The following is a 27,629-nucleotide window of genomic DNA, read 5'->3' on the forward strand; positions in this document are numbered from 1 at the left end:
CATTGATTGAATGCAGATTAATCACATTTGATTATTTGATTTAGGTATTTCCTTGGTTTGTAGAAATGATTTTGGACAAAAAATGTATTATAGGGACAACGTTTCTTGGTATCTGTAGAATCCTTTATGTACAATTAAAACAGGAACATTATATACATGTTTAGCAGCATGTGTGTAAGAAGAGGCTTTGTGTGAACTCAGATAAAAATGGAGGGGGGGGGGTATAAACATCAATATCATGCGTTCCTATTGTCCTCAGGGACTTCATTGTGTAAGGTCTGAGAGGAGAAAATGTGTTTCCTTGATGTTCTCGTAACCGTAGGGCGTACATACATCTTATCAAAGGGGACACTCTGACATCTAAGGTCATATCTCATTATATTAGGTAATGAGATGAAAGGGTCTACTGAGACAAGCCAACTGCATTTAAATAGTGTTTCCCCTGATTGTTATACAGCCAAATCATATATTCAACCTGCAGTGAATGTTTGAGGATTCTGGTGCTTATCATTATATCAAACAACAACAAAACAAAACATATATTCAGCGTTTTGTGATAAAACAGACTTTATGTTAATATCTAACGAGAGTTCCTTTTTTTGGATTCATTTCATTATGATGTACTACATTATTCTCAGTCTTACAAATATGGTAGTGAAAAAACATGTACCAAAATGCTGCCCTTTTAAAACAGTAATAATTGACAAGAATTCAAATTTAAAGTCAGATTAACCCAGTTAAAGCCAGAAAAAAAAACTTACAAGACCTATTTTTAATAAATAGAACAGTAGATGGCAGCAGAAAATGCTCTTAAAGTTCATTTTTTCCCCAACACTTGCCACACATCCTCAGACTTTCCCTCTGTGCTGTGCTCAAATGTTCACGTTCCCTTTTGGAACTGAAAGCAGAGATAGACTAACAGAAAAACATCCTCATAAATGAAACAAAGAAAGAGGCCTTCTCTGAGCTGACACATCCTAGTGGGGTGACAGAGTGCTCCCTGTTCTGCTCCATACATTAATTATCAAGCCGTGTCTGGAAGGCACTTTGTCAGAAAGACTGATGAGGGGCTGTCAGCGGGGGGACAAATCTGACTTGGCCAGGGTTAGCGAAAGGGCCTCTCATTCTCATGGGATGTAATGGTGAGAGCTGGGTGATTGTGTGTGTGATAAAAGGTGGGACAGTCAAAGCACTGATAGGTCTGGGATTGTAGATTTAACCAAAATTTGAAAAGCAGGAAAAGGCAGTACAGTATCAGTGAATTGATGAACCTGGGGTTGTTTTCATCTTTAAGTCTGTCTTAAAACAACCCTCTAAAGCCCATATGTGCACTGAAGCGATCTCTGGTTGCTGTAATTGTTCCTCCACTCTATATGGCCATGAAATGACCCCCTTCTGACATGCTTTCACTTCCAGAGGTAGAGACCCAGTCTGCTGTCCTCATTTGGTGTAAGAATGTGTTGAAAAATTCTGCATCTGTGGAGCACTGGGCCAATATTTACTTGTTGGGTCCCTGCTGACCCCCATTGTACTGTACATGGCAGTGTCCAGAGCTTAAATGACTGATTAGTCAACTGACAGAAAGTATAGTATATTGTGAAGCTTTATTGATAACAGAATATTTAAGTCATTTATTTAAGCAAACATGGCAAAAATTGTAATGCGAATGTTTTCTATGGTGATAAACACAACATTTGGGGGTTTTGACTAATGATCAGACAAACCATATTGGGCTACAGGGAATAATCACTATTTTCTGACATTTTATACATCTTATTATGAAAATTATTTAAAATAATTGTGGGCTGCAGTCTTACTGTGCAGAAGATGTGTGTGTGTGTCCATTGTGTGATCTAGAGGAAATTGAAAATGAGTATCATTTTATATTTTATTTACTTTGTACTAGGAATTTCTTTATTTTTTGGCTTAATGATGTGAAGGATATGAATGAGACAATGAACACGAATGATTCACAGTGACTTAAGTGGTTGTTTGAAAAAGAGACATTTAAATTAGCTTCTTTGTTAAGGGATGCCTGGGAACGTAGGAAGAAAACGTATCATTAAGGAGCGGGATGACGTGATTATGACAATGTATGTTTCTTTGAAAGACTTAGTTTTATTTTATTTACTTATTTTCATCAGAACTATTTGAATTGCAATGTGACCAGCTGACTGGATCTATGTTTTCTGAGGGAGAACAGTTATGTAGTTGTTAGATGTTGTAAAGATGTCTTGTGATCCCATGAGGGTATTTCTGTGATAAAATAATACTACCTTCATCCATAATTACTTGGCACACAGACAGAAATTTGAACAGTTTGAGACGACAACTTTACAACAAATAATGAACATACAGTGTTCATTATCACTGCTGAAGCCCCAACTTAACTTCAGCTAAACTTTAATGAAAACTGTATGGTTAGTCTTTCATTTCTTAAAGTAAAATCACTTTAGGAATGGATCTTTTCATGGTCAGTATGAACAGAAGGAAAATGTACAGTGCTATTTTAAGACAGACTTAAAAAATACATTCTTGACCTATGAGTCTTATTTTTTAATGAAAGTTTTTATTCAGTGACCACAGCTGAATATAGAACTGTAATATAAAACTGTTTATAGCTTCTTGCGGGATTCTTAATAAATTAAATCACAACAACAGCAAAAGTACATTACAAACCAAAGTGGTATCTATCCATCCAGATAATTTAGGTTTTATTTGCCTACTATGGAGATGGATACGGTTTTGCTTATGATGTTCAAACCTGTCAAACGTGACTAAATCAAAGTCCCAAACCCTCCCTGCAAAATGAGACGTTGATGATCCTTTTTTCGGCTGTGGGTGCCAATGACAGATCTATAAAAAACAAGACTGATACTAAAAGGTTTTATGACCATCTATTTGAATAAATGCATCATTAAGTTCTACTAAACTCCAGACAGATCACATTACTTACACTGTAGAAGAGATGAGACAAAAAGACCTTCCAAATGAGGCTTTATATAGCACAGTCATTAAGAGAAATTTGTAATGAGAGTAAACTATTAAGAATGTGTGTGTGTGTGTGTGTGTGTGTGTGAGAGAGAGAAAGCAGAGGAAGAGGAGGGCTTGTCTAGTGTGTGGGATCATTGCACACAGGGAGGAGAGAAGGAGGGGGCATGGGGATGGGCAGAGGAGAGAAAGAGCCTGAAGAAAGAGAGCGGAGAAGACAACAGACGGCAGGAGACGAAGGCTGACACACAAACCAAACCAGAAAAATGGCCAATTTTTCAGGCACCTGGAAAATGAAAAGCAGCGAGAACTTCGACGAGTTGCTCAAAGCACTGGGTGAGGACAAATGACTCTTTCTTCAATGAAGATTTGAATGTGTTTTAGTGAGACGGGTTTTCAAAGTGTATCCAACGCATGAAAAGAAAAACGAAGAAGCTTGTCATAGGTTTATCTGTGCTGCTGACAATCAAACCTGAAATAGACAACAGGCTGTAAATAAAGTTCCCTTTGAAATGCATGCAGTTGACTGCTGTGAAGTTTTTTTATTTTTTTTATTTTGGAAATTTAAAAAAAACATAACTTGATGCACAAAGGGGAGACTATTTTAAGACTGTAAGCTAAATGGTGGCAACAGACTAAATTTGATTAAATTCACAAACACATAATCAAAGGTGATTTTTCCCTCCACCATGTTTCCACCAATCAGGTGTCTCTGACTTCTGATAACTACTCAAGTTTATGGTGCAATTTTAACAGTTTTTCACATAGAATTGCCGCAACAGTGGTCAAATTGAACACTGAAGCTTCTTGTTCCATAGTGAAGTACAAAGAGGTTTTGACCAGTGATGAAAGAAGTACTCAGATTGTTTACTTAATTAAAAAAATCTGTACCACGGTGTAAAAATACTCTGTTACAAGTCCTACATTCAAAACATTATAAGTACAAATATATAAGCATCAAAATAAAGTTAAAGTACTAAAGGTACTCATTATGCAGACTGGCACAGTTTAATGTATATCATATTATTGGACTATAATTATTATTAATGATGTATATATCACATTTGTTGCTGCTGGTAACGATGGAGATAATGTTAACTACCTTATATATTTGTAATTTGAAGTACTTTACATACTACTGTGTAGCTTGTGAATTTCTCACCAGGGATCAATAGTCTTATTATACACAGTATTTAGTTTTATTTTAGTTTTCATTTGAGAAGTAAATAGTAACTAAAGTTATCAAACAAATGCATTGCGTAAAAGTACAACATTTCTCTCTAAACTCTAATGAAGTCAAAGTATGAAGTAGCAGAAAATAAATTTAAAAAAAGTACAGATACCTCAAAATTGTAGTTTAGTACAGTACTTGAGTCAATGTACTTGGTTACGTTCCACCTCGGGTTTTAACTAGAGGACAAAACAGCCGACTCACCTAGTTGTACAGGAACTGATGCTGCATTTGAGTGATGCACTGTGCAGAGGATAGATGGGAAACAGACAGACATTCTCTCATTTAGTTGTTTCCACTGTTAAACTGTGACTGGGGCGGTTAATGGTTTTTTTCCGCTCATTTGAGAGAACCATCTTTCATGATCTACACGAGAGCTAAACAAAGCCAACGGTACCAGAATTCCTGTCTTTCATCAGCTTGTCACTGCAGCCTCCATATCTGAAATATCTGCTGATAACACTCACAGTTACAGCTGCAGGTCTTTTTTTAAAGCCCCAAAACCAGATGGTTTATGCTGTGATATCTTCACCTGACAATTACAAAGTTTGTTTTTACTGTGGCATGACTCTGCCTGAGATAGATACCTCACCCTTATGATGTTCTGGTGAACAAGCCAAGTTGCAGAGGTTCCTGAAAGAGGAACTTTTTTCTTCTCACTCTTTTGGCACCAGAAGGAGACAAAAAAAGTGAGGTGACTCAACACAATGTCAGAGGAGACAGTAGGTCTTATACTGAACTTAGCTGCTATAAGTAGGAATGAAAAAAGCCACATCTGGTGCAGAAAATGATTTTACACATCAATTCAATGTGAATTGTGTCCATTTACTTCTTTAGAGACTCAATATTTACACTGTAGGCTGACAGGCAACCTTGTATATATTTTCAGGTGTGAATGCCATGCTGAGGAAAGTAGCAGTGGCGGCTGCATCCAAGCCCCATGTGGAGATAAAGCAGAATGGTGAGCACTTTTACATCATCACTTCTACCACAGTCCGCACCACGGAGATCAGCTTTCACATTGGCGAGGAGTTTAACGAGGAGACGGTGGACGGCAGAAAGTGTAAGGTAATCTAATTAAACACCAATACTACCTGTGATGTGAACAAATCTGAGTTTTTATTATGAAATTACTGCTCATATGGGATCAGAAGGATTTGACTTTGGTAGCTTCTTGTGTTGAAAATAAGTCTAGGATACCACATATTGCCACCCGCACCTCAACGCATCACACTGACACAGAGCAAAGAGGTCCAATATTACCACTTGGGGAAAAAAACCTGAAAAAACAAGTCTCAGTTCTCTGACAGCTGATCTCGCTCTGTACTGAAATTAGGGATCCCTGGTGGAAATAGATAAACTGAACTGAAATACTTTACAAGTGGCAGACAGGAGTAAATAAACTAAAACATGCAAAAGACCTCCAAAGGCTGACAGGAGATAAACACAGTCCTCACTGATCTCATCCATCACTTTGTTTTTCTGCTGACATCCTGTTAGTCAGGTGAAACGGAGGGGATTAATATAGGAAACCTCATTAAAGTGCTGCTTTTCTACAGAGCTTGGCCACTTGGGAAACAGAAAACAAGATTTACTGCAAACAGACTCTACTGAGTGGGAGCGGCCCCAAGACCTTCTGGAGCCGAGAGCTCAGAGGGGACGAACTCATACTGGTGAGTAGTTTACTGTAACCAGAAATATAGTGACAGCTAATAAAGGGAGTACTACATGCTGGTGCTGATTCAGATTAATAAAGTCTATAAACTGTGGATTGTATCATGTGTCACCACTGCTGCCACTCATCTTTCTTCAGGATCTTCCCCTTTGTTTCTCTTCCTAAAAACAAGAGGTTCTCTGTGTTATTTTCTAAAACTGTGGCTCCCACACCCTCTCTTCCCACCAGAAGGATGCGTACACAGTGCCTCCCATTATCTCTCAGCAGATCAATGAACAGATGTTCAGTGGGATGAGGTGTCAAATTTGTTGGTCGCTATCCTTAACTGCCATTTTTTTGCTTCCGATTCTCCCTTGCCCAGGAGAAATCATTTAAAAGGTTGGCTAAATGGACACGGTCACTCTGGCCATGTGGTGTAGCCTATCCTTGATTGACATTTTGGGAAATGTACTTATTTGCTTTGTTAATGAGAGTCAGGGGAGACACATGACACTGCATCCATATGTGTACAGTAAATGTTAAGCTACAGCCAGGAGCCAGTGAGCTTAGCTAACAGGGAGAAACAGCAAAGGAACTAGCACCTCTAAAGCTCACTAATTAACATGGTCTAATTAGCATCCCTTTTTGTTTGAACTATACCTTCAAGGTTAGTCTATCAGTTAGGCTGACAAATGAATAATTAATTAGCAAAACAGTTGCTGATTTATTTAAGTTTTCCAAGCAAATGTGGTGAAAATTCTCAGGTTTCAGTTCCACAAATGTGAATATTTTCTGGTTTTCTTAGTCCTCTGTGATTGTACTTCTGAATTGCCACTTTAGGCCAAAGGATTAATCAAGAAAACTGTCTGTAGGGTAATCAATAATAACTGTTAGTTGCAGCCCTAATTGTTGCACTTACTATAGGTTACTGTATGAGTTAAACAAGCTAAATACAGACGGGTGACAAGTTAATGGAAAAACCTGAATAAATGAGTGATCTCTTCCAGGATCACAGTGTCCTCATCCATAGGGCACGAGAGGTCACCAAATGGTTTGATGTGTGAATCACATGCTATGGGCTTCACAGTTGCCAGATCTCAACCCAGTGAAACGCCCATGGGAGATGTTAGAGCAACATGTTAGCATCTCCACCGCCATCATCAAAACACCAAATGAGGGAATATCTTTACAAAGAATGTTGTTCACCCCTCCAGTTCAGTGACTTGGAGAGTCAATGCCAAGGTGCACTGAACCTGTTCTGGTGGCACGTAGCGGTTGGGTTTTCTTTTAATTCATCTGTCTGTAGCTTAGAGAGTGGGATCAATCCTCTTATTGGACTCTCATCAAGAAAGAAAATGATTTATCTGCCAATGATGGCGGCACATCAGCAGAACATAGCTAAAGCAGAAACTGGCCAGATGGTCTAGAGAGGCCATAGAAGGGTGGAGACATTAAATGTGCAAATGTTAAAGGATCTGGTCAATATTTTTCCAAAATTCTCTACTACCTAGGAAATTATTTATTCACCTTCTTCTGTCAAATGAGGTTCACATCATGGAAAAATAATGACAACCACAGAACTGTAGACCAGACTGAGAAAAGGGGAGTTTTGTCTTTCGTGGTCATCCAATTTCATTAATAGCTGCACGATCCACTTTATAATAAGAGGCTGAAAAGGGGGTGAAGGGGAAACTTTATCTAGGATTCAAAGGAATACAAACTTTTCACTGCCAAATGTTTGTTGTTAGACCTGCATTCCTCACAGCACTTCATGATTTCACATCCAACAGAAACAACGGTCTCCACTTCTTGGATATTCAAGATCGTTAAGACAAAACAAGGTTTCCTATAAACATCTGTGATTCACCATGGTTGAATTTATTGGCCAGATAGAGAACAAAGCCGAGTCCAGTTTGGCTGTGATGGAGATCTCCTCTTTACTAGCTATGACTCACCTCTGCAGATGGGAAAACATTTGAGAGGGGCTATAATTTGGTCTGAATGCAGGCTTTTATACTGGGAACAAAGTTTTAAACAAGACCAAATCAGTTTTTATTCAAGATAATGGTGTGTATGTCTGCCCATGTCGGAGTGAGAGGCTATAATCAGATAGGCATGTGGGACCAAATCAGTGAAGAAGAAATGGTTTAGTTTTAATAGGCAATACCAGTGAGGAGGGAGAGGTCACACAGGTTCCCTGTTGTTCTGCAGTTTAAATGCAACAGCCTCATATTACACCTCAATTAACATATTGTTAAACTGTAAGATCTGAATGATGCCGAAGCAGGAATATATGTGGCTCTGAGGTGCGACAGACTAATGATTCACCAGTGATCTGGAGACTGAGGGCAGTAGCTGTACACATCGAGTCAGATTCCTTGTGTTTTAATAATACTTGGCAATAAAGGTTGATTGATAAACAAGGGCTTTGTAAAGAACGCTCTGCAAGCGTCAGATCCTCAGTTCTAAAGGATGAGGGTCTCATCTCCATCCTTATCACAAGTCTTAAAAAAAAAAAATCAAATTGGTTTTAATAAATTGACTATCGGATGATCAGATTTTCTTAGATGTCCAAATGTTATACATTAATGACCTCAAAAATCCAGTACAGGTTGAGCTACACTGACGAGTAGCTCCCACATGTACAGTACACATTTCACTGAAACAAGAGGATGATGTTAGCTTCCAGTGCCACCATAACAATCACTACACTACTTAACCATATGCCAGATCTGCCAGTGACAGGCTGAAGCAGCCCAAAAATCAAAACATGGTAACATTTTAACAATGTCTTCATTTCACATCATTAACTGTGTAGGACTGTATGTATAATCACGAGAATCTTTTAAAACAGAAGTCCCATTTAAACTTGCTCAATCTTTTCCAGATATTGTTAAAGCACCACCTATAGCTTTGACAAAATGGGTTTAAGTCTAAACCCTCTTTTGTTAGCGTGTGGAAAGTACCAGTGCGATTTTGTGTTGCTGCTCATTCGTTAACAGGGAACTAAAAGCGACCACATCCCATCTCTTGTAGACGTGACTTCATTCTTCTCAATGTTCACAGAGGAATGGGATCCATCTTTCTTAGCAGAACAAATAAACTAGTATAAAAGCACTGGCCAGCTGATGAGGAAATCAGGCTCTCGAGGAGACAGATGGACATGGAGCTTAATGAAGACAATATGTGCTGGCTTCCTGCACTCACTGTGACCTAAGATGGGTGGACTATGATGACTGTTTGGGGAGACTACAGTAAAGAGGACAGAGGATAAACACTTGAGAATGAAACACTGCTCTTTTACGTTGTCTGTGCAGGGAAACAAACTTCATTTTTATTTCAAGCCAATAAATATTGATCTAGTAAGATTAATGCAGTCCTGAATTGGCTACTTAGCGATGGAAACCGCGTGGCTGCGTTGGTTGTAGAGGTCCAAAGCTGTGCCTTTAATTGGTCTCACTGATCAATGCCAAAGGACCCCTGGCGTTACCTCCAGCTAACGTGTCCCTCGGCATCACACCATGTGTTTGATGGAGTCTTCTCAGCTCTGTGTTTCACACTGCATGGCCTGAGATGATAATGATGTGTGGTGCTGGAGTCGGCCATAACGCTGCACCCCTGGGACTCCCATAAATCTTTGGGCTCAATCACACGCGCATCTGTAACCTGGGGCATCACGTGTCCTCCCCATTTTCTCATCAGTTTTGGTCTTCAGCAGGCAGCAGTGTCAAATCAAGGTCATGGCGTAGGCATATGAGGACTTTTCTATGATACCCTTAGAAGCAACAATACATGTATATGTGGCTGAGAGACTAAATCTGACAAGTGAACATGTCAATGGAGAGTAATGTACCAGCCCCATCACGGTGTCAGTGATTTAGGGATAATTACATCAGCTGCAAGGAGAATGCAAAATTTTCTCCGGTTTTGTCTGATTAGAAAAGCTTAGTCATGTAAAGTACTGTACAATTTTGAGGTACTTGTATTTCCATTTAATACTACATACTTCACTCAGCTACATTTCAGTGTGAAATATTGTACTTCTTACACCACAAGATTCATTTGATAACTTTAGTTCCTAGTTATTTTACAGATTTTGTATTAAAAACTTTGAATCACCTAATAAAACCTGATGTATAAATGTAAGCTACCCAGCAGTACATAGAGTAGCTGAAATCAAACCCACCATCACACCATTTATAACCGAGTTATAAAATAAACTATATTAGTCTGAAGGGAGCCATTCTACATAACTACTTCTGCTACTTTAATACTTTTCTTTTACCAAAGTAACATTTTGCCTTTTACTTGCAAGAAGTGAATTTTGACTTTTACTGAAATAAAAGCCCTGAACACTTCTCTCTTCCATTTGCCCTTTTAATAAAGAACTGTTTCTCACATAATGAGCTACACTTGACAAAACTTTAAGTTTAACCGCATTTTCATCATTACTATAATGCATGTTTTAATTCGATTTTCCTTGTACTTTATTGTATCTACAAGTAAAACAGAATTTTGTAAAACTATTTGAAAAAGATTATGGTGTTAAGCAATAACTAAACCTTTAATTGTAAAATGTTTTATAACACAATATAAAAGGTAGTTGCAAGAAGACAGGACTACAACTAACCGGATACACATAAGTGGAGGCTACTGTATATTAACAAATGCTGAATAAAGCAAATGTCTTTGTTTTGTCCTGAAAAAAAAAAAGTTTTCTGCCATGCAAGACTAAAAAGTCTTTGTATGTGAGAAGCCAGAAAGAGTAATGGGGTAATGCTTGCTAAAAATTTACTAAACATCTTTGTTTATCAGCTATTTCCAATTAGTTTTCTTTTAGCTCAACTGATTAATCAGCCAGCTGCTGCAGCTCTATTCTGAGACTTAGAAAATGATAAAACTTCAGCAGCGACATGATAATACTGCTGATGAAATGATAATCTGATTTCTTTTTCCTCACTCTCAATCTGATTTCAGATCTTCGGAGCAGACGACGTGGTGTGCACACGGATCTATGTACGAGCTTAGTAGCAGCCCGAGTCCTCCAGATGTGTCAGTGTCTCTGACAGTGTGAGAAATTTCACACAACCAACATCTCAAAGAATCTTTTTTGACAAGCAGTGTTTTGGATACTCATGAAAATATCAGTCCCAGCTCGATATTAATGCTGTTACCCTTTTTGTGTATAATTTTTGTTGCACAAACAAAAAAAAAACAAACAATCAAAATAAGATTTCTGGTGTTGTGAGCTATACGTATTTCATTCCATATGTGCTTTAGATCCTTAGGCAGTATTATAAAGGTGTAGTAAACAAAAGCAGCAGCAGTAGTCTGCACATATGACCTGATGAACGTGCTGGTCAAAACATCCCCATAATAACATTTTCAGGGAAATATTCAGTGAAGACCTGGATCATGATCAGGGTTTCTGCAGGGCTCATCAGGATAAAGATAAGACATTAAAGACATTTTTAATTCCACGCCCAAAACAGTGTAATATCTGATTCATGTAGAAGTCATTAATCAATTAATCAACATTAGAAACATACAAAGTGCATCACTGTTTTACACTTTTGTTAGTTCATAACAATAACTAATATCTTTTATCAAGACCTCATTATCTTAATATATAAAAATAAAAACAAAAAATGTAAGCCCTTTGGAAAATAAATGTTCTGTAATACCTGCAGTTACTCTGCATTTAAACACAATGGCAAAAATGATAAAGGAAGTGGCAAACTGAATCTCTATTTAAAGGATATTTTAATGCCAAACACTGTACTAACACTCATGTACAACATCATAAAAGTCAAGAGGAGACACATTAAAGTACAAACAGCATCTTTATCTGCAGTCAGCTCCTTGGGTCTTCCTGTGGTTTTCCATATTAAACACTGTAAATATATAAAAATTAAAACCCAAGTAATAAACTGTTCAAAGATTGTCTGTAGCTGGTTATGTTACTGAACACTGGCTTAAACGAAGTTCAACATAGAAGAATTCAACTTTGTTGGGCAACAATCCTAAGAAAGAGAGGAGGGAAATTACCTGTCAGTCTGCACATTTTGGTGTTTGTTTCCATCATTTGTATGTTATAATGATTAGACGGATTTACAGTTCATTTTTACTGTGAAACATACTTCACAGTATTTACTGTGATGGAAATCTTCCCATCTAACTTCAATTACAATATCAACAGAACCTATTTCAGTTTTATTATACAAACTGCAGAGGAGAAAGACAATAAAAAAAAAATCCTTATTTTACATCCCTCTCCAAAGGGAATACAACATTCACATTTGTATTTCACACAGAAATACAAACTGAAAGCATATATAAAGTGTGACAGAAAGAATTATTGCTTTGTTTCTTAATCCTTAAAACTGTATACAGGTCACACAGCTGACATTTACGTACAGACCCACTACACACCAGCCAATGATGTCATCACCACTGAGCATACAAAAAAAGAATCAACTCCGGTACATTTTTGTGTGTTACATTATGAGACCACTGAACCTGGCACACAGATTCTAACTGTTTGGCTTAAAGAGAAGAAACAGTTGACAGTACTTTGAAAAAACGACATATGTTGTACTTTCCAAAAGGCGAGCTTGTTGCTCAGCTACGTTCAATCATCTAAAAACCACGAGTGGTATTGATCCAGAAGACTGATAGAATTGCGCAGAAAGGGCTAGCATATAAAATGGGGAAGTTGTCTACTGAACAAAGACTTCAGGGACAAGTTCAACACACCGCCACAAACCAAAAAGGTCTCTAATCCACATCCTTTGGTACAAAAAAAAAAAAAAAGTTAAAATTTTGCATTTTCTTAATAAACCTCTCTACAACCTTTAGCTAAAGATCAACACTATGTGTGTTAATGCTACACATAAATGACATTTCATAAAAGAAAAATATCTAGATATAAACATATTTACACAATGTTTGGGCAGTTATAAATTACTGTACTTGATACAGAAACCGCTGGCATTGCACTGATGTCAAGCATCTACCCAGCAGTTGCCAGAGTTGTTGAAAATATGTATATGTATATATTTATAGTGCACTACTGCAACTTCACCACTACAAAGGAAAACATTCACAGGCTATACATGTTCACAGCCGGAAGCCAGTTTAAGCTCCAAGTCCATGTACACACTTTTTAACAGAGGTAACAAGTACTGCTCTTGCTGTCTAAAGAGAAAAGCTGAGGTTGTTTGTTTTTATTTCATGTAAAGTACAACATGAGGTCAAAACATTTATCTCATCGTTAGGTTGCTGAGTTCTTATTATAAAATACTTAACTAGTTTTGTAAGCTGTGCTCCAACAAGGACTGCAATAAAGAATGCCTTTTCTTTATATTCATCTCCCATAAAAACCTGCAATGTAATGAGATTAATTACACAGGTGGGTTTTTCCAATATAGTAACAATAACACCTGAAAAACTTGGATTTGATGCAAGGTAGAAAGTTAGGACAAAGGTCCTGAACCAGTTCTGGCAAAATTACATTCCATTTTAACTGTGGACTGACAACCACTTGGCAACTGAAAGGCAGGGTGAGGCAATCAGTATGGAGCCACTCTATCTTTTAAGCGATCAATAGCAGGTTTTGTGAGACCACAATCACTGCCAGTTTACCTTTTGATAGAAGAAACTACAGTGTTCTGTACTTCACCCGGTACTTATTAATGTTGAGATAATGGAGGACCTCAGGACTGCAAGCGGTGGTGCAGGGCAACAGGCCTTCTTGTCCCTCTCCCATCAACCATTTGCGGCTGTCGGTAGCCATGTCACTGGTCACATGCACCTTGACCCAGGCATCCAGCCAGGTCTGGAAGCGCCCGTGCAGGTGTGTGTTCACCTGCTGGTGGGACTGAAAGAGACACCAACCAAAACAACAACTCAGCTACTGGCATACCAGTTCAAAGTAAAGGTCACATACAAAAGGTCTATAGAGAACAGCACCCTCATCCAGCAGAATCTCAACACAAAATGTATTATAGGTTATACTTGTTTGACAGATTTTCCTCCCTGATTAATTTCTACAGAAAAGATGTTGGGAGATGCTATGAACTTGTTTTCAATCATTATAAATTTAGCTGCCTGAGAAGGCAACACACATTACATGGCAGGTTAAACTGGAAAACACAACAATTTTATTAGAGGTGACTAATTCTGAAAGAGTCACTATAAACAAAAAGCCCTGTCTTAAAAACCTAATCTTAATATACATTAGGTATATAAATACAGTACACTGGAATTATAGACGACTGAAGGCTATACAGCATCTTTTGTTCTAGTGTGGGGATGCGTGACTCATTATATTTTGATTGCGATCTCGATTCTGACCCCATTCAATCTCATTTTCACGTTACGATGATTCTGCCATGTTTTGCATTAGCAGGGAGATCCATTACATCAAACCAAGTGCTCCCTTTTCTTTGCTAAGCTGCATTAACCAATAACAGGAATGCATTATATCACATGACGAGCTGTACATAGAAGAAATCCAACATAAAGACCACAATAACAGCCAGAGCTGTGCAGTGTGCAAGCAGCAATTTGCAGTTCCCAATGGTAACACACTGTACTTGTGCAACCACTTGGAACATCACCACAAAAAGTATGAAGACGTTTTGAGTACCCCCCCCCCAAAAAAAAAGACTAATGTACATGCATATTTAATCTATTCATGTAACTATTGTACCAATAATGAATTAGTAGTACACAAACATTTATGGCAAGTATGCAGCTATTGTGTTCTGTGTTTACCTGATGAGCCCGGGTGAGTGCTGTGTGCCTGTACATATAGTCTTCTGACTTGCAGACATAGAGCATTTTGTAAGAGTTGAGCTTGAACATGCACTCCATCTTCAGCTCACTGGTGCCCTCCTGTGCCTTTTCTGAGGGGCCCTTGGTCATTCGCTCCTGTTGAAGCTGCTCCCATCCTCTCTGACACTTCCTTATCCGTCTCAAATTCCTGAATGCCAAAAGAGATTGACCACCATTAATAATTCTGACAGGTTCAAGACAAAATCTTCTGATTTCGCCACACACCAAAAGAAGCCGTTTACAGAAAGTTTGCACAAATTTCAAAAATCTATATAACGTCTTATTTTCACTTCAGCATGTAATATGGTACAATTTTATTTCTGACAGTATGTATTGTGTGATTTTAAAGCCTAGCTTTGTCAGGCACAATATACAACATTAAGCAAACCTGAAAACAATATATTCAAATTTGAGAGGACTGTCCCTTTAAACAATTATTTTTGAATCCATGCACTGCACTGCAACTCACCGAGTAAAGGAATTAGACCGGTAGTCAAATCATTTGTGAAAAAAATGTGGATCTATAAAAGCAGCAGAGGCAGCAGTCATAATATTTTTGTACAGTGCACTTCCGTTGCACAGCCACATAGTTCAAACCTAAATATGCTTGGTAAAACCAAATTTAACTGAAAACTGATCCAAATTTTGTGCAGGTAATTTAAAAATATGCATCTATTCAGCCCACCTGAATGAAAGCTTTAAAAGCGTACTTACCACAGTGGTTACAGGTGAGTGATGACTGAAACCATGAAGCATATATTTGCATTCAGGGCCCCACTTAAAAGACATGACAGTGAGGCCAATTTCAAGTAAAAACTGTTTATATTTATATATATATTAGCTGAGAATACTTTGATGTGCACATAATATCACCAACAATGTAGTGTGTTATGATGATGCGATGAAGACCCAACAAAACTAAAAAATAAACTAGAACATTACACTGTCACTGGAGGTTTTTGTGAGGAAAGACAAATCTTTCGACCTCATGTGCTGCTGGTTTCTCATAGATTTGATGAAGAAAAAAAAAGACAAGATGTGGGTAAACCCACTGATAAATCAGAATCAGGTAGCAAATTGGTTAAATAAGGCAAAAAGAAGAACAAGAGGTTGTTTTTTTGCTTTAAAACAGCCTTTTGAGATGTTTATGGTAATGGACAGCCTTCTCAAAAGTCACAAAAACAACTCGAAAAGCACCAAAAACTGAAGACAGGTTTTATGTGCAACACTCATCTAGACCGAGGCAACACAACCACGCCTCCATGCACAGCTTTGAGGTGTCAGGAAAGAAATACACCAACATATGAACATACAATTTATCTTTTTATTTACAAACCCTACTCTGTACAAGTGTTGCAGATAATGTGCTTGACCAGAGTTAAAAAAAAAAAGTATAAACTTATTAAAAACTTGAGCACTAATGTCTGTCAAACCAGTGGAAAAACCTCACCCACAACAAGAAGTTGCAACAGGAGTGCACTATTTCCACTGAAGATTATTACAGTATAACAGATTTACACAATGGACATTTGAACATTTACAGTTGCAATCTGTGATTAAGTCACACACACACAACCTGAATACAATCATACACAAAGTATGATAAAGTAGAAGAGGAAACCACAACACTTTTAACAACGTCTCTCAGGTCCTACACAAGGCCTCTCAAACTCTGAGGTTGACCACATTATAGAAAAATGAAATAACAATGACAACAGGTGGAATCCATTTGTTTTGCTTTCAGTGACTTTTGTTCTTTATGTTACACAAAGAAAATCATCATTTAAATTCAATACAATGTGAATAGTCAAACAAAATGATTCATTATGCCCAACTGGGTAGAAATCAAGCCAAAACCCTTTAAAAAAATCTTATTACAAATAAATACTTAAAAAGTAAGTGAATCAATGAATAAATAAATTCCATTTCTTAAAAAGATGACCAGGTAAAGTGCAATCCTCCATGTGAGGCTTAATGATTAACCTTCTGTTTTTCTGTTACCAAAAAGGCAGTGCTCTTAAATCCACTGTAGCCCTAAGTCAGGCTTGTGGAGAAGGGTCACTGTTTCTGCCTCTGAAAATCAGTTGCATTTTACAGCAGGTTTGGCTGCTCACGTGACTAGATCCTAAGGATAAAAGCTTAAAAACTGTGCAGATAAGAGGGGCACATGGCTGAAGCCTCACCTGGGGAGGAACACCGGTTTCCGGGCCAGATGCTCACGTAGCTCTGGGGATGCAGAATCTGAGTTCAGATATCTGCCCACGTAGTCTGACCACCTCTGTGGAGGATAGAGTAGAAAAAAACATATGTATTGTCCCCAGAGTAAAAACAACAACAACAACAACGATGTCAATTTTTAATGGACAGGATATTAGAAATGGGTTGCAACTTAATGATCAACAATGCACTGCCACTATCAACTCTGCCTTCAAAAAATATTAACTGCAGGGATTTGCACTGGATAACAGAGGATGTAACTGCATAGCTGTAGCTAATAAATGTTAAATATTGTTCATACAATGTTATCAAAGTGAATGAGTCTTACATCTGCTTCTGCTGGCTCATCAGAGTTCTCCTCTTCTGTGTCCAGCAACTCCACAGCCAGACTGACAGAGCCTCGGCTCTTTACAAACATCAACTAGACAAAACACAACAAATCAGAGGAAACTGCCTATGAGCAAACGGTTCAAATTAGTAGACTCATGTACGATATTATTATTTTCAAGGCTTGTGGTACCTTGAAGCAGTTCTCATCTGTCATAAGCTGTTCTGCTTTGCGCTGGTATGCCCCCTCTGCTGTGGCCCTGGATGTCTGTGTGGACAGTGTGCCACCTGTGGCTTTATTGGCACTTTCACTCAAGTACATGTCCAATACATGTGCACATCCATCATCAGTGACAAAGTGCTGGAGCTGTGAAAGCAACAGGTTTAGTATGCAACAGCGATGTACAAAAACACAAGAAACGTAGCTTTTTGTGATCAAGCCCTGAGTGCAGTAAGTAAGCAACATGACACAATCCTTTTTACTCATTTTGTACAACTGACAAGTCTTTTTGTGTAACACAAATCAAATCAAATGCTAAAAATCTTGAATGCGCTGACCTGTCGAACAATACTCTGGATGAGTTTGTCCATGGTGAAGGCAATGTAGGCATGGATAGTAAACATTTCCCTCAGCGAGTCCTCGTACTGAGTTGGTTCCATGTTTCCATCCAAAAGATTACGTACCATTTCCAGAAATATTGAGTAATAGTCCTCTACATCGACATCCACTGCAGGCAGAAAGTTGCAAATGTAAGATGTAGTGTGGAATCAAAATCAGTGTTAATGAGGATTTAAATGTAATAATAGTAAAACCATCAAACTTGTTTTGTCACTTACTTGGTTCCTTCATCTTCAGTTGAATTGCTGGGTTTTCATTTTTCTCTCTTTTGAGTCCCAACACTTCTCTTTCCCACTCTCGCTCACGAGAATCCTCTTCAATCTGCTTCTCAGCTTGTCCATAGATTCGCTGCAAACGTGAGCAGAGGATGTGGTGAAGGCGAAGGAAGACATACCAGTAGTTGTTTACGAAGAACAGATTATAGGCGTCATCAGTTGCCCGCAGCTTCTGAGCTGCTGTGTTGCTGAAGAGGAGCTTGGACTTTGATGGGCTGCTGCCCAGAAGGCCATTATGCTTCTTGGGGCCATCTTGATCCATCTCCAGGTCTTCTTCCTCCTCTTCTTCCTCCTCCTCCACATCAGAGAGATCACCTCGCTGTGCAAACAGCAGGTCAGGGATGAAGTGGTGGATGATCTGCTTGATCTTGTACTTGTCTTCTTTTTGGATTCCCACCTGTCTTTTGACGTGGTGGATGATGAGGGCAGCAGCGTCTTCTAGGATTTGGCTGTCATCATAGGTTAGGGTCATGTGTGGCCCACTTGGTGGCAGTGTGGCAGGTTCCTCTGATGCTCGCTCCTGGCGCTACAGGACACAGAAATGGGGAGAATGGGCTGAACTTTGAGACATGGTAATGTTTCAGTATGAGAGCAAAGACCTCTAGAAAACATGAGCAGGTGATCCAAGTCCCATTTAGTTTCAAAAATTTAATTCAACTGTCTTGTGGAATTACTCTATCAAAAGCATCACCAACAATCATCAATGACCCATTTCAATAAAATTTTCAGAAACACATTTCCTTACATCATCATATAACATCTCAATTTCATTGAGCAGGGTCTTTGAGCGCAGCAGCTTGGTGTCATTCTGCTTGAAGTTGATGCCTTGATGGTCGAGTGACTTTAGGTAATACTTTTCGTTCTGCTCCCGCCAGATTTTGTTGAAGCCTCTCTGAGCTTCTCTCCACTCATCTTCCTTCATTTTTAACCTGCAACAGTAACAAAAATGATACACAACCTTAAGCAGCCCTAAACCAAACATGAAAAGATAGAAACAACTAGTAAACCCTGAGCTGAGGCAGATATGTAAACTGAAATGAGACTATTCACCTTTTCAGTACTAGGGGGACGGACACAGCTGGGTTCCTCTTGAGCCCATCAATGATATCGTGAGCCTTGTCCCCGTATATTCTCTGAATAGCTTTGCGGTGAATAACGTCTGATGAGCCGCCCATTGTGTTGTCCAGCTTGAAGCGCAGCTGCTCCTCAGCTGACATGCGAGAAAGCTTCCGCTGCACCGTCTCCAGGGCTCGTATCGTGGCAAGGTTGGTTTCCAGCACAACATCTAACTAAATGAGAAATAATCACTATGAAATAATATTAATGGTGTCTGATAATGGTTGCGGTGCAAATGGGGAAATTTTCTTTGTGAATCTAAAGCTAAGGCTTTCCTGTGGTCTTTTGACTCTTGAGCAAAGTGAATCACAGAGAGAAAGTTGTGCACACTACTAACCATACAAGAACCTAGAGTTTTTACCTTGAAGCTTTTATACTGGGGCAGACTGAGTATTCCTCACCTCAAAGCGCTCATCCTCACATCTGTAAATGTGCTCCTCATATTGAGTCTTCTTGGAGCTCACAAATGTAGAATCCTCAGACCATGATGGAAATGACACCCATGTGTCATTAAGAACCTGCAATAAGACATGTATTTAAAACTGCTGTTTTTAAGGCAATTGTGAAGGATTTCATTTAAAGAAAATAAGCTAATTAAATCAATTTACAGTATGTAAAAAAGAAGTTGATGTTCAGGTCCTACTGAGAACAATGTACCAAACCTGAAAATACTTTATAATTAATTCAGAATACGAGGTGCACTCATAATGACCACAGTTTTTGCAACATGATCTAGCTGCCTTGTTTTTGTTATGAAACACTTGGTCAAGTAATCTATTAGTTAATCAGTTGCAAAAACAATAATGCCTAAGCGACAATCAAACTCTTTGGTTAAAATGGGAAACATAAGTGATTGTGACTTCTCAAATATGAGCTTAAAATTTTTTGACACTTAATCAGACAAAATAGCAAGGAATAAATAGTTTTAATCGGTCAAAGTTAATACGATAATAAGGTGTCAACATAAATTCTATACACGTTCCTTGGCCCACCCTCTAGTTTGGAAAATCAGGAAACAATGCAACAGCATAAGTGTGCAGAAATTGATTTAAAAAAATAGTCTTGAATTTTTTTACTAAATGCTCAATAAAGCAACTTAATACAAAATGTATACATTTTGTTTATCATTGTCTATTATTCATTTATCCACTAAAACACATTTAACTTGCATCTGGTGCCTGGTAAAGGTTAATTTACAAGCACTACCTGAACCAACAGAAACTCCTAAGACTGCTGTCAAAGCCATATACATTAATACCACATTGACACCACTGTAGCTGATAGCTCTGTGGGAGAAAATTAATAGGTTATCTTGACAGCAATACCTTTAATAAGCAGAGTTCCTTCAGTCACTCACCTCTCTGCACAGTGGTGTCCTTCCAGTGCACTTGGGCTGCTGGTAGCTTTTCGGCAGAGCTCTATAGCTGGACCCCAGCCTCTTGCAGGAAGCATAGTCAATCTCCATGGCAATGCCCTCTGTTGAACGCTCCTTGGGTAAACTCTCTGCATGGCTCAAATCCCCATGACTAGACTCTCGGTAGCCCAGGAAGTTTTTAAACCAAGTAAAAAGCTCTGGAAATGTTCTGTAAATCATACCACATTATATGTGAAAAGTAATTAATAGTGAGACTACAGCTATAGACATGGATGCTAACTGTATAACAATATACTGCTCACTAATTACTAGCAACCTGGTGACTATAGATATGCGTGACCACAGCGCTGACAGATTGTATGTTTAAACTCACCCAAGAAATGGGATGACTAACTGAACCAACTCAGCACGTGAAATCACTTCCTGATTGAAGATGTTCAGACACCTCAGGAAGCTATCATATGCCTCAGAGCTGCGAAGAGCCTTCTTCACCTGTTAGTGTTTTCAGTCATGACAAAAATAAACAAATAGAAATAAACTTTCCCTTGAGGTGGTTTCATCGAATCATTCACATTCTGCTAATCATAATGTCCATCTTGATATTGTAGGACTTAAAAAAATAATAATGGCACTAAATATAGCAATACTGACCTTCTCAAAGAACATAGTTTCAGTGCTGGTGCTGTGTTTGCAAACTTCAGTCATACCATGGTCCTTCTCTATTAATTTAGGTTTCTTCTGAAAGGATAGCAAAGACATGGCAAAATGATGACTCTCATAGGCTCACAGTTTTTTTATGATTTGTTTTAAATAGTTTACTGGACGGTTAGTAGTGAAGACACAAACAAGAAGGGGAAAGTGTGGGTTAACATACTTAAAACAAAATCTGACAAAAGAGCTCTGCAATAAAAACTACCAGTTTTTGTTTAACAGCTGTACCTGTTTGAGTGGTGTTGATTCAACTGTGCTCATTTTGGAGACTGTAGTACAGCGAATGTGATGCTGGACTGTATGAAGTGTTTCTCATATTTTGTCTCCTTTTATTATTATAAATAGGAATTAACTGAAGGCAAACAGATTTTACAGCATAATGGCCACTTCTACATTAAAAGGACAGAAAGAAGCAGTACAAACACCATAATATATAGAGACAGTCAACATGTAGACGCGTGTACCTTGACAGGCGGAGTGGCTCCCACTCCAGTGGGTCTTCTGATTGACAGGCTGTTCTGACTCAGCCTTTGTTTGTTGCTTAGTAAGGGTCTCTTTGCTGTCCCGCCATGATCATTACGCACAGACTCTGCCCTGTCTGGTGCAGTCTTGCTCATGAGCTGAAAAAGTATTACACTTCAAAATCTTACAAACCACTGCTTAAGACTGCAAGTTTTTAATAGAAGCACTTTAAGAATTTCAGGTTCCACATCCAAGCACAATGACAACACTAAACACAACTGTTAAAACAGGCCAAGCTGTACAAGTATTTATGGGGACTCACCACTGAGCTGTTTGCATCAGGCAGGAACTGTCCAAACTCTGAGAGCAGGTCCTCCTGGTTCTTAAAGAGCCTTGCTACCTGAGTGTAGACCTCCTGCTCGGTCAGTGCTGGGGTGTAGTTTCCTCCTGCCTCTTTAGCATTTCTTTGTTCCTTCTGGAAAATGCATAATTAAAAAAAACATAGGTGGTGAGGTGACCACTGGGTGTATTCTTCCACACACATTTATGCTGGGTACAAATGGCCCAGTATATGCCACAGTGCTTGAATATTTCTTCTACCTGATATGTGTGAAGGATTTCCAGGAAGGCTTTGTAGATGTCTGGCTGGCCCTGGAAGCGGTTCTTGATCTTGTTGACATAGTTTATAGCGTGGTTGAACTCCACAGGCTGATTATTCTGGAGAGGTGGCCCACCAGATGGCATGCTGCTCACTGGCATGTGGGAGTGAACCAAAGGTGACCTTGGTGAGGCATAAGATGGGATGGATGGATTGGGCTGGCTGGTGGGAGTATGGGCTGGGGACTGAATTGGCTATTGAGAACAACAGAAGTGAACAAGTTTGTTATGACTTGTGTACACCATCTATGAAACCAGACCACTAAAAAGTCAGTTTAAATGTCGTTTACGATATTATATTCTGTGGAAAATACAGAATATCTTTTACCTTGATTGTTTTATTTGGAGCAGGTTGGGCAGGGAGGGGTTGGGTGGTGGTGGCAGTATGTGGACCAGTCTGTGGCAGACTCTGGTGCTGGTGGTTATTTGCAGGTTGGCTAGATGCTCCACTTGCAGGGTTGTTCTGAACAGAAATGCCATGAGGGGTGATGTAGTGGATCTGACCTGGTGTGGTGACATTGACCAAATCGTTGGTTTGAACCTCAATCTTATAACCGGGTGGCAAGAAAGTGTTAAAACCCATAATGAGGTCAGGGTGGCCCTTGAAGAGCTGGGAAACACGGTTGATGACTCCAGGAGTGTCTATGCTGTAGTAACAAAAGAAACAACAGTAATTTAGTATGTGATTCATCATCAGGTGGGTCCACAGCTGCATGTTACATGTTAAAACTTGAGACACAGAAGTACTAGCCATGGGTTTTCTTAGGGAAAACAGAAAAAAATAGAGCTCACCTCTGTGACTTGAACTCTTTCATAATATCAAGAAAATCATTATAAACTTGTGGCTGATTGCCAAACTGTAGCTTCACTTGATCCAGATAGGACAGTGCATCTTCAACCTTCAAAGTAAAAAGTGAAAAATCAGTGCCACATTTCTCCATCCTAAATCGGGTATTATGTAACCCCTGAACAGAGAATAAAAATGAATTTGGGATCAGAAAAGTCAATACTACCAGCTTAATATTGCATGTATATCAAACAAAAAACATTTATTTCACTGGTTGACTTTGATGAGTATATTTTAAAGTTTATTTGTTCATACCTTCAGTCGTTGAAACTGTTGCTGTCCTTGGGTTGAATTCATGGGGGCGGGTGCATGAACATGACTTTGGACCACTGCAGGACCCTGAGACTGAACTGATAGACTGTGTGTGTGGGGACCAACATGAGGTGCAGTATTGGTGTGTCCATGTCCACTTGTGCTCTGAGGAATTGTAGGCACCTTTTTAGGAAGCAATATAATAGAATTTTAGGCTCCATGAAGCTTAAAAATAACCTGGGTAAACTTGCAAAAATTATTGTACATGTTAATACAACTACACTAAATAAAGGCGTCTTTAAAACTCAATCGGTGCGCTGTCAAGCACAATGCAAGATTCACCTAGTTTTTAATAGGGCTGTACCTGACTAAGGATCTTATCAGCCAGCTCTACAGTGCGACAATTCAACTATTTGTTTTTATTCTTTCTTTTAATAAATATATAGCCTAGGCTGTCAGAAAATCAACTGGCATGAACATCACTAATAACAGACCACATTAACATCAGTATTTAAATGCAAGAGTGACAGGAACATACACATTTCTGAGCATTTAGGAAAACCAATAAGTCAGCTGCATATGATGCAATATTTATGACATATTTAAAGTGATATATAATGTCAAGGTGCCATATGGATTTGTCGGAATAACGAGACAGGCAGCACACTTGTATTTCTGTTGAAACAATGCTCTTATAGGCCAGTTTACCAACAAGTTTAAGTTTCTCCCGTCAGTTAACCACAGCGTATGGACACGACCGTTTAAGTCTTTTCTCTTGTAAAAGTACACCACAATGTTTGAAAACACTTCTAATAAAGTACAAATCTCACCTTTATGTGGCTTGTACTAGTGGGTTGTGTTTTCATTTTCTCCTTGTTCTGCAATTTGCTAAACAGATCCAACCAAATACCAATTGGCATTGGTATTTGGCACAGCAAAACGAGAAGACGACAACAAACTACTGGGCTGGGGCTGCCTTCTGTTGTAGTGCACAATGGCTGACAAAAAATTAAATATAATAAAATAAAAACAAAGTCGACTAGAAGAGTCTCAGTCGACTGACAGGTCTCTCAACTGATGACTCGACTATTTGGGGGCAGCCCTAGTTTTCAATAAATGTTAAACTCAGATGCTGTGCCTTTTAGATGAACCACTAACAGACAGCTAACATACAAACACATATTTCTGATTATTTCACTGTAGGAGCAAGTTTTAGATCATCAGTAAAGACAAAGTATGGGGCTGCAACATCTGATGTCTTGTCTATCACCCTTTAAAGAACCCTCCAAACTTTTCTCCTTCACCTCCATCAACTGTGAAAAGACAATATATGCTGTTGGATAATTTTGTTGGATGAACCACAAAGATGGTTTGTCTCAACCACAGATCTGGAAAAAAAACCCCAAACAAAACAAAACTTTACATTGTCAGCTAGTTTTGACTCATAAGCTACACAAAATTACCATTTGTTTTCAGCTTGTTGACAATAATTTGCTAAAGTAACTGTAGCAAGCATTGTATAAACATACACTTATACTGAATTAGAAGCAAAAAAATGGGACCATGGGCCAAGTGGCAAAGGTGTCATAATGCTGCTAGCTTCATTTCAAACTATTCAAAAGATGTTTGATCAATTGTTCTTACTATCTTCATTAGTGCCAGATTTTGTTGCATGTGTGGTTAAAAAACATCATGGATGACTCAAGTAAAATATACCCTCCTGTCTGCTCCAGTCCACTGTGCGTGGCTGTGAGCAGCAATCCAGGAGGAGGACAGGGGGAGTAGAGACCGCCAGGTTTAAAACTGCAGCAGTAGAGTAAAGGAAAAGAACAGTCTCTATTTGACTAGATTTACTTCAGCAGATACTGATCCTTTGGGAAAAAAGTGCCAACCCTGTCACTGAACCTTAGGACAGGCCTGGGACATCTCTAGTTAGTTATTCTAAGCTAAAGACAAAGATTTACTGCAATTTGGTGCTAGGCAAATATTCATCTATAACCCTAGTAAAAATAAGAACTACACCAGAGGCTGTTGTTTAAGCCAGCTGCACTGATAATCTCATACCTGGTAGCCCTGGGGGAGAGAATACTGGATGCCATTGGATGGCTGCATGTTGTCTGTGGCTGTCTCTATAACAGCAGGGGCCGGGGCGAGGGCCCGGTGTTGGAAGCTCTCTGTGATACTTTGACCTGGGGGATGGCATGACTGAGGTTGCTGGGGAGCAAATGTTGGTTCCTGGTCCTCCACACACTTCTTCATTGCATACACATACCTAAAGGAGCTAAAGTGGACAAAGGCATGTATGTCAGTTAGCAGGCTGTGCAGGGTTCCTTATGCTAGCCCCACACTACAGGAGAATCAGGCAGATTTGGAGTCTGATTTGCACTTCCCGTTGACTGGAGGGGATGTTCCCGACTCCAGGATGCTCGGAACCGATTAGGAGTCCAGATGATCCTGTAGTGTGAGGGCTTTACAGACACGAGTTTGACAAAAGTTAGCAATAGAAAATAACTGTAGGGGAGATTACATTGCACTTAATGCGCAAGCAGAAATTGACATAAAGCATAAAACAACAAGGTCCATGCGTGATGTGCAACTTAAGCGACTCATTTGATAGAAAAGAGTTCTCTTTGCTGCGTGAAAAATGCATCTACCTAGTGTAAAACTAATTATGTAATGTAATGACATGATTGATCAATTAAATTACATTTTTATAATGGTCATTATGAACTGAAACTGTGAAAAACACATACAGTGTAATGCAACAATTGTGTGATAAATCCTAAATGTACTAACTATATGGCATGAACCTTTTGTTCAGACAGTGTCAGAGAGGTGCCAGTTCAACCCTGCAGTCACTCTGTAAGCAGTGAATGGAGCTTCACTATAATACGATTCAATAAAACTTGTCCACAAATGTCAAATGGGTACATAATGACAGAAATGATTAGGACAACTGATGGAAGTTACCAACTAACTTAAGGCTATGGCTTTGACCACAGGCTTTGGAATTGATTTTTAGCTTTTTTTGTATTACTGAGCTTTGAATGTAACCCCAGGATTTTCTGTCTCATTATGTTTCCTCGAAAAAACTCGAGAAGCAACTTAAGTCTGAAATCTTGCTAACTGGTGGTGTTCTGAGCAAATGTTCCTACCATGATAGGTTTGGTCTGTACACACAACCGTCTCAGTCTACATCATAAATGAATGCTGCAGTCAACACATTTAGATGTTTTCAGTATAGGCAGTTATTTTAAATTAAACCTTGTCTGCACTATATACATGGCATATTAATGAACAAGAGCCCCGTTTTACAAGGACAAAAACTATCTTACTGCATGAAAACAAAAGGCTATGAAGAATGTATAAGACAAAATACCTGTCTAGGACTGTCCCTAAATAGGCGTGCTATTATTGTTGATCAGAATGGCTGTGGAAGCAGGTTAGGGACCACCTTTCAAGTAACAGGCACAGGTGCTAAGGGCCTCTTAGTCCTGTCATTAAAATGTAATCAAGTTGCCAATGTTATAATGTTTTTAAACTCAATATGATGATGATGACACTTTATTACAGACTCAAGGTCCAGGTTCAAAACAAATAAAAGCAATAAAAGAACAGTTTAAAAACGAAACAATAAAAACAGAAAATACATAAAAACGAGAGCACAAGAACACCCATAAAACTACTGCCCCTTTAAAAGACAGGTGTATATATCAGTGTCTCCAGAGAACCGAAGTAAAACGCATGTCACTGTGTGCAACATTAGTCAACAATAAAATGATATGATTTTTTGAACCATTCAAGCGACAAATAAATTTAAACATCAGGTTTCTTAAAACAGTGGAAAATGTACTAACTCGAGATGACACGAACAATTCGCTAGCACTCGTCCATCTAGGCTTTCTCAATAATATCCTTAGGGCGTCATTGTAAGCTACTGACAGTTTCCGAAGACTGCCCTTTTTATAATTACACCACAGATGAGCAGTGTACAAGAAAGTACAATACGCTTTAAACAAAGCCAGTTTTACTCCCACGGAGCATGCACCAAATTTCC

The 27,629-nt window shown here is 38.8% G+C and overlaps 2 protein-coding genes across 3 annotated transcripts in view; one reads left to right on the forward strand and one right to left on the reverse strand.

Moving 5' to 3' along the window:
- Positions 1-3,201: 3,201 nt before the first annotated feature.
- On the forward strand, positions 3,202-11,430 carry LOC109965065 (cellular retinoic acid-binding protein 1). The gene is made up of 4 exons (XM_020608801.1): positions 3,202-3,327; positions 5,112-5,290; positions 5,782-5,895; positions 10,854-11,430. The coding sequence occupies exons 1-4, from the start codon at positions 3,258-3,260 to the stop codon at positions 10,902-10,904; spliced, it is 414 nt and encodes a 137-aa protein (XP_020464457.1). The 5' UTR covers positions 3,202-3,257; the 3' UTR covers positions 10,905-11,430.
- Positions 11,431-12,831: 1,401 nt separating this feature from the next.
- Positions 12,832-27,629, reverse strand: part of LOC109965064 (paired amphipathic helix protein Sin3a-like) — an 18,206-nt gene continuing 3,408 nt past the window's right edge. The window contains exons 2-21 of one of the 2 annotated variants that reach the window (XM_020608800.1): positions 25,637-25,853; positions 23,576-23,755; positions 23,266-23,372; positions 22,802-23,120; positions 22,417-22,668; positions 22,139-22,291; positions 21,819-21,974; positions 21,295-21,378; positions 21,017-21,135; positions 20,626-20,851; positions 19,670-19,786; positions 19,203-19,441; positions 18,898-19,081; positions 18,096-18,678; positions 17,817-17,986; positions 17,452-17,625; positions 17,260-17,352; positions 16,898-16,992; positions 14,655-14,862; positions 12,832-13,755 (exon numbers count right to left, since the gene is read on the reverse strand). In XM_020608800.1, the coding sequence (XP_020464456.1) occupies positions 13,537-13,755; positions 14,655-14,862; positions 16,898-16,992; positions 17,260-17,352; positions 17,452-17,625; positions 17,817-17,986; positions 18,096-18,678; positions 18,898-19,081; positions 19,203-19,441; positions 19,670-19,786; positions 20,626-20,851; positions 21,017-21,135; positions 21,295-21,378; positions 21,819-21,974; positions 22,139-22,291; positions 22,417-22,668; positions 22,802-23,120; positions 23,266-23,372; positions 23,576-23,755; positions 25,637-25,831 (3,873 nt within the window). In that variant the 5' untranslated portion in view covers positions 25,832-25,853 and the 3' untranslated portion in view covers positions 12,832-13,536. Of the gene's footprint in view, positions 13,756-14,654; positions 14,863-16,897; positions 16,993-17,259; positions 17,353-17,451; positions 17,626-17,816; positions 17,987-18,095; positions 18,679-18,897; positions 19,082-19,202; positions 19,442-19,669; positions 19,787-20,625; positions 20,852-21,016; positions 21,136-21,294; positions 21,382-21,818; positions 21,975-22,138; positions 22,292-22,416; positions 22,669-22,801; positions 23,121-23,265; positions 23,373-23,575; positions 23,756-25,636; positions 25,854-27,629 lie in introns of both variants that reach the window. The other variant, XM_020608799.1, reaches the window with a different exon arrangement.

This window comes from Monopterus albus, unplaced genomic scaffold (genome assembly GCF_001952655.1).
Source record: "Monopterus albus unplaced genomic scaffold, M_albus_1.0 scaffold95.1, whole genome shotgun sequence".
Lineage (NCBI taxonomy): Eukaryota > Metazoa > Chordata > Actinopteri > Synbranchiformes > Synbranchidae > Monopterus > Monopterus albus.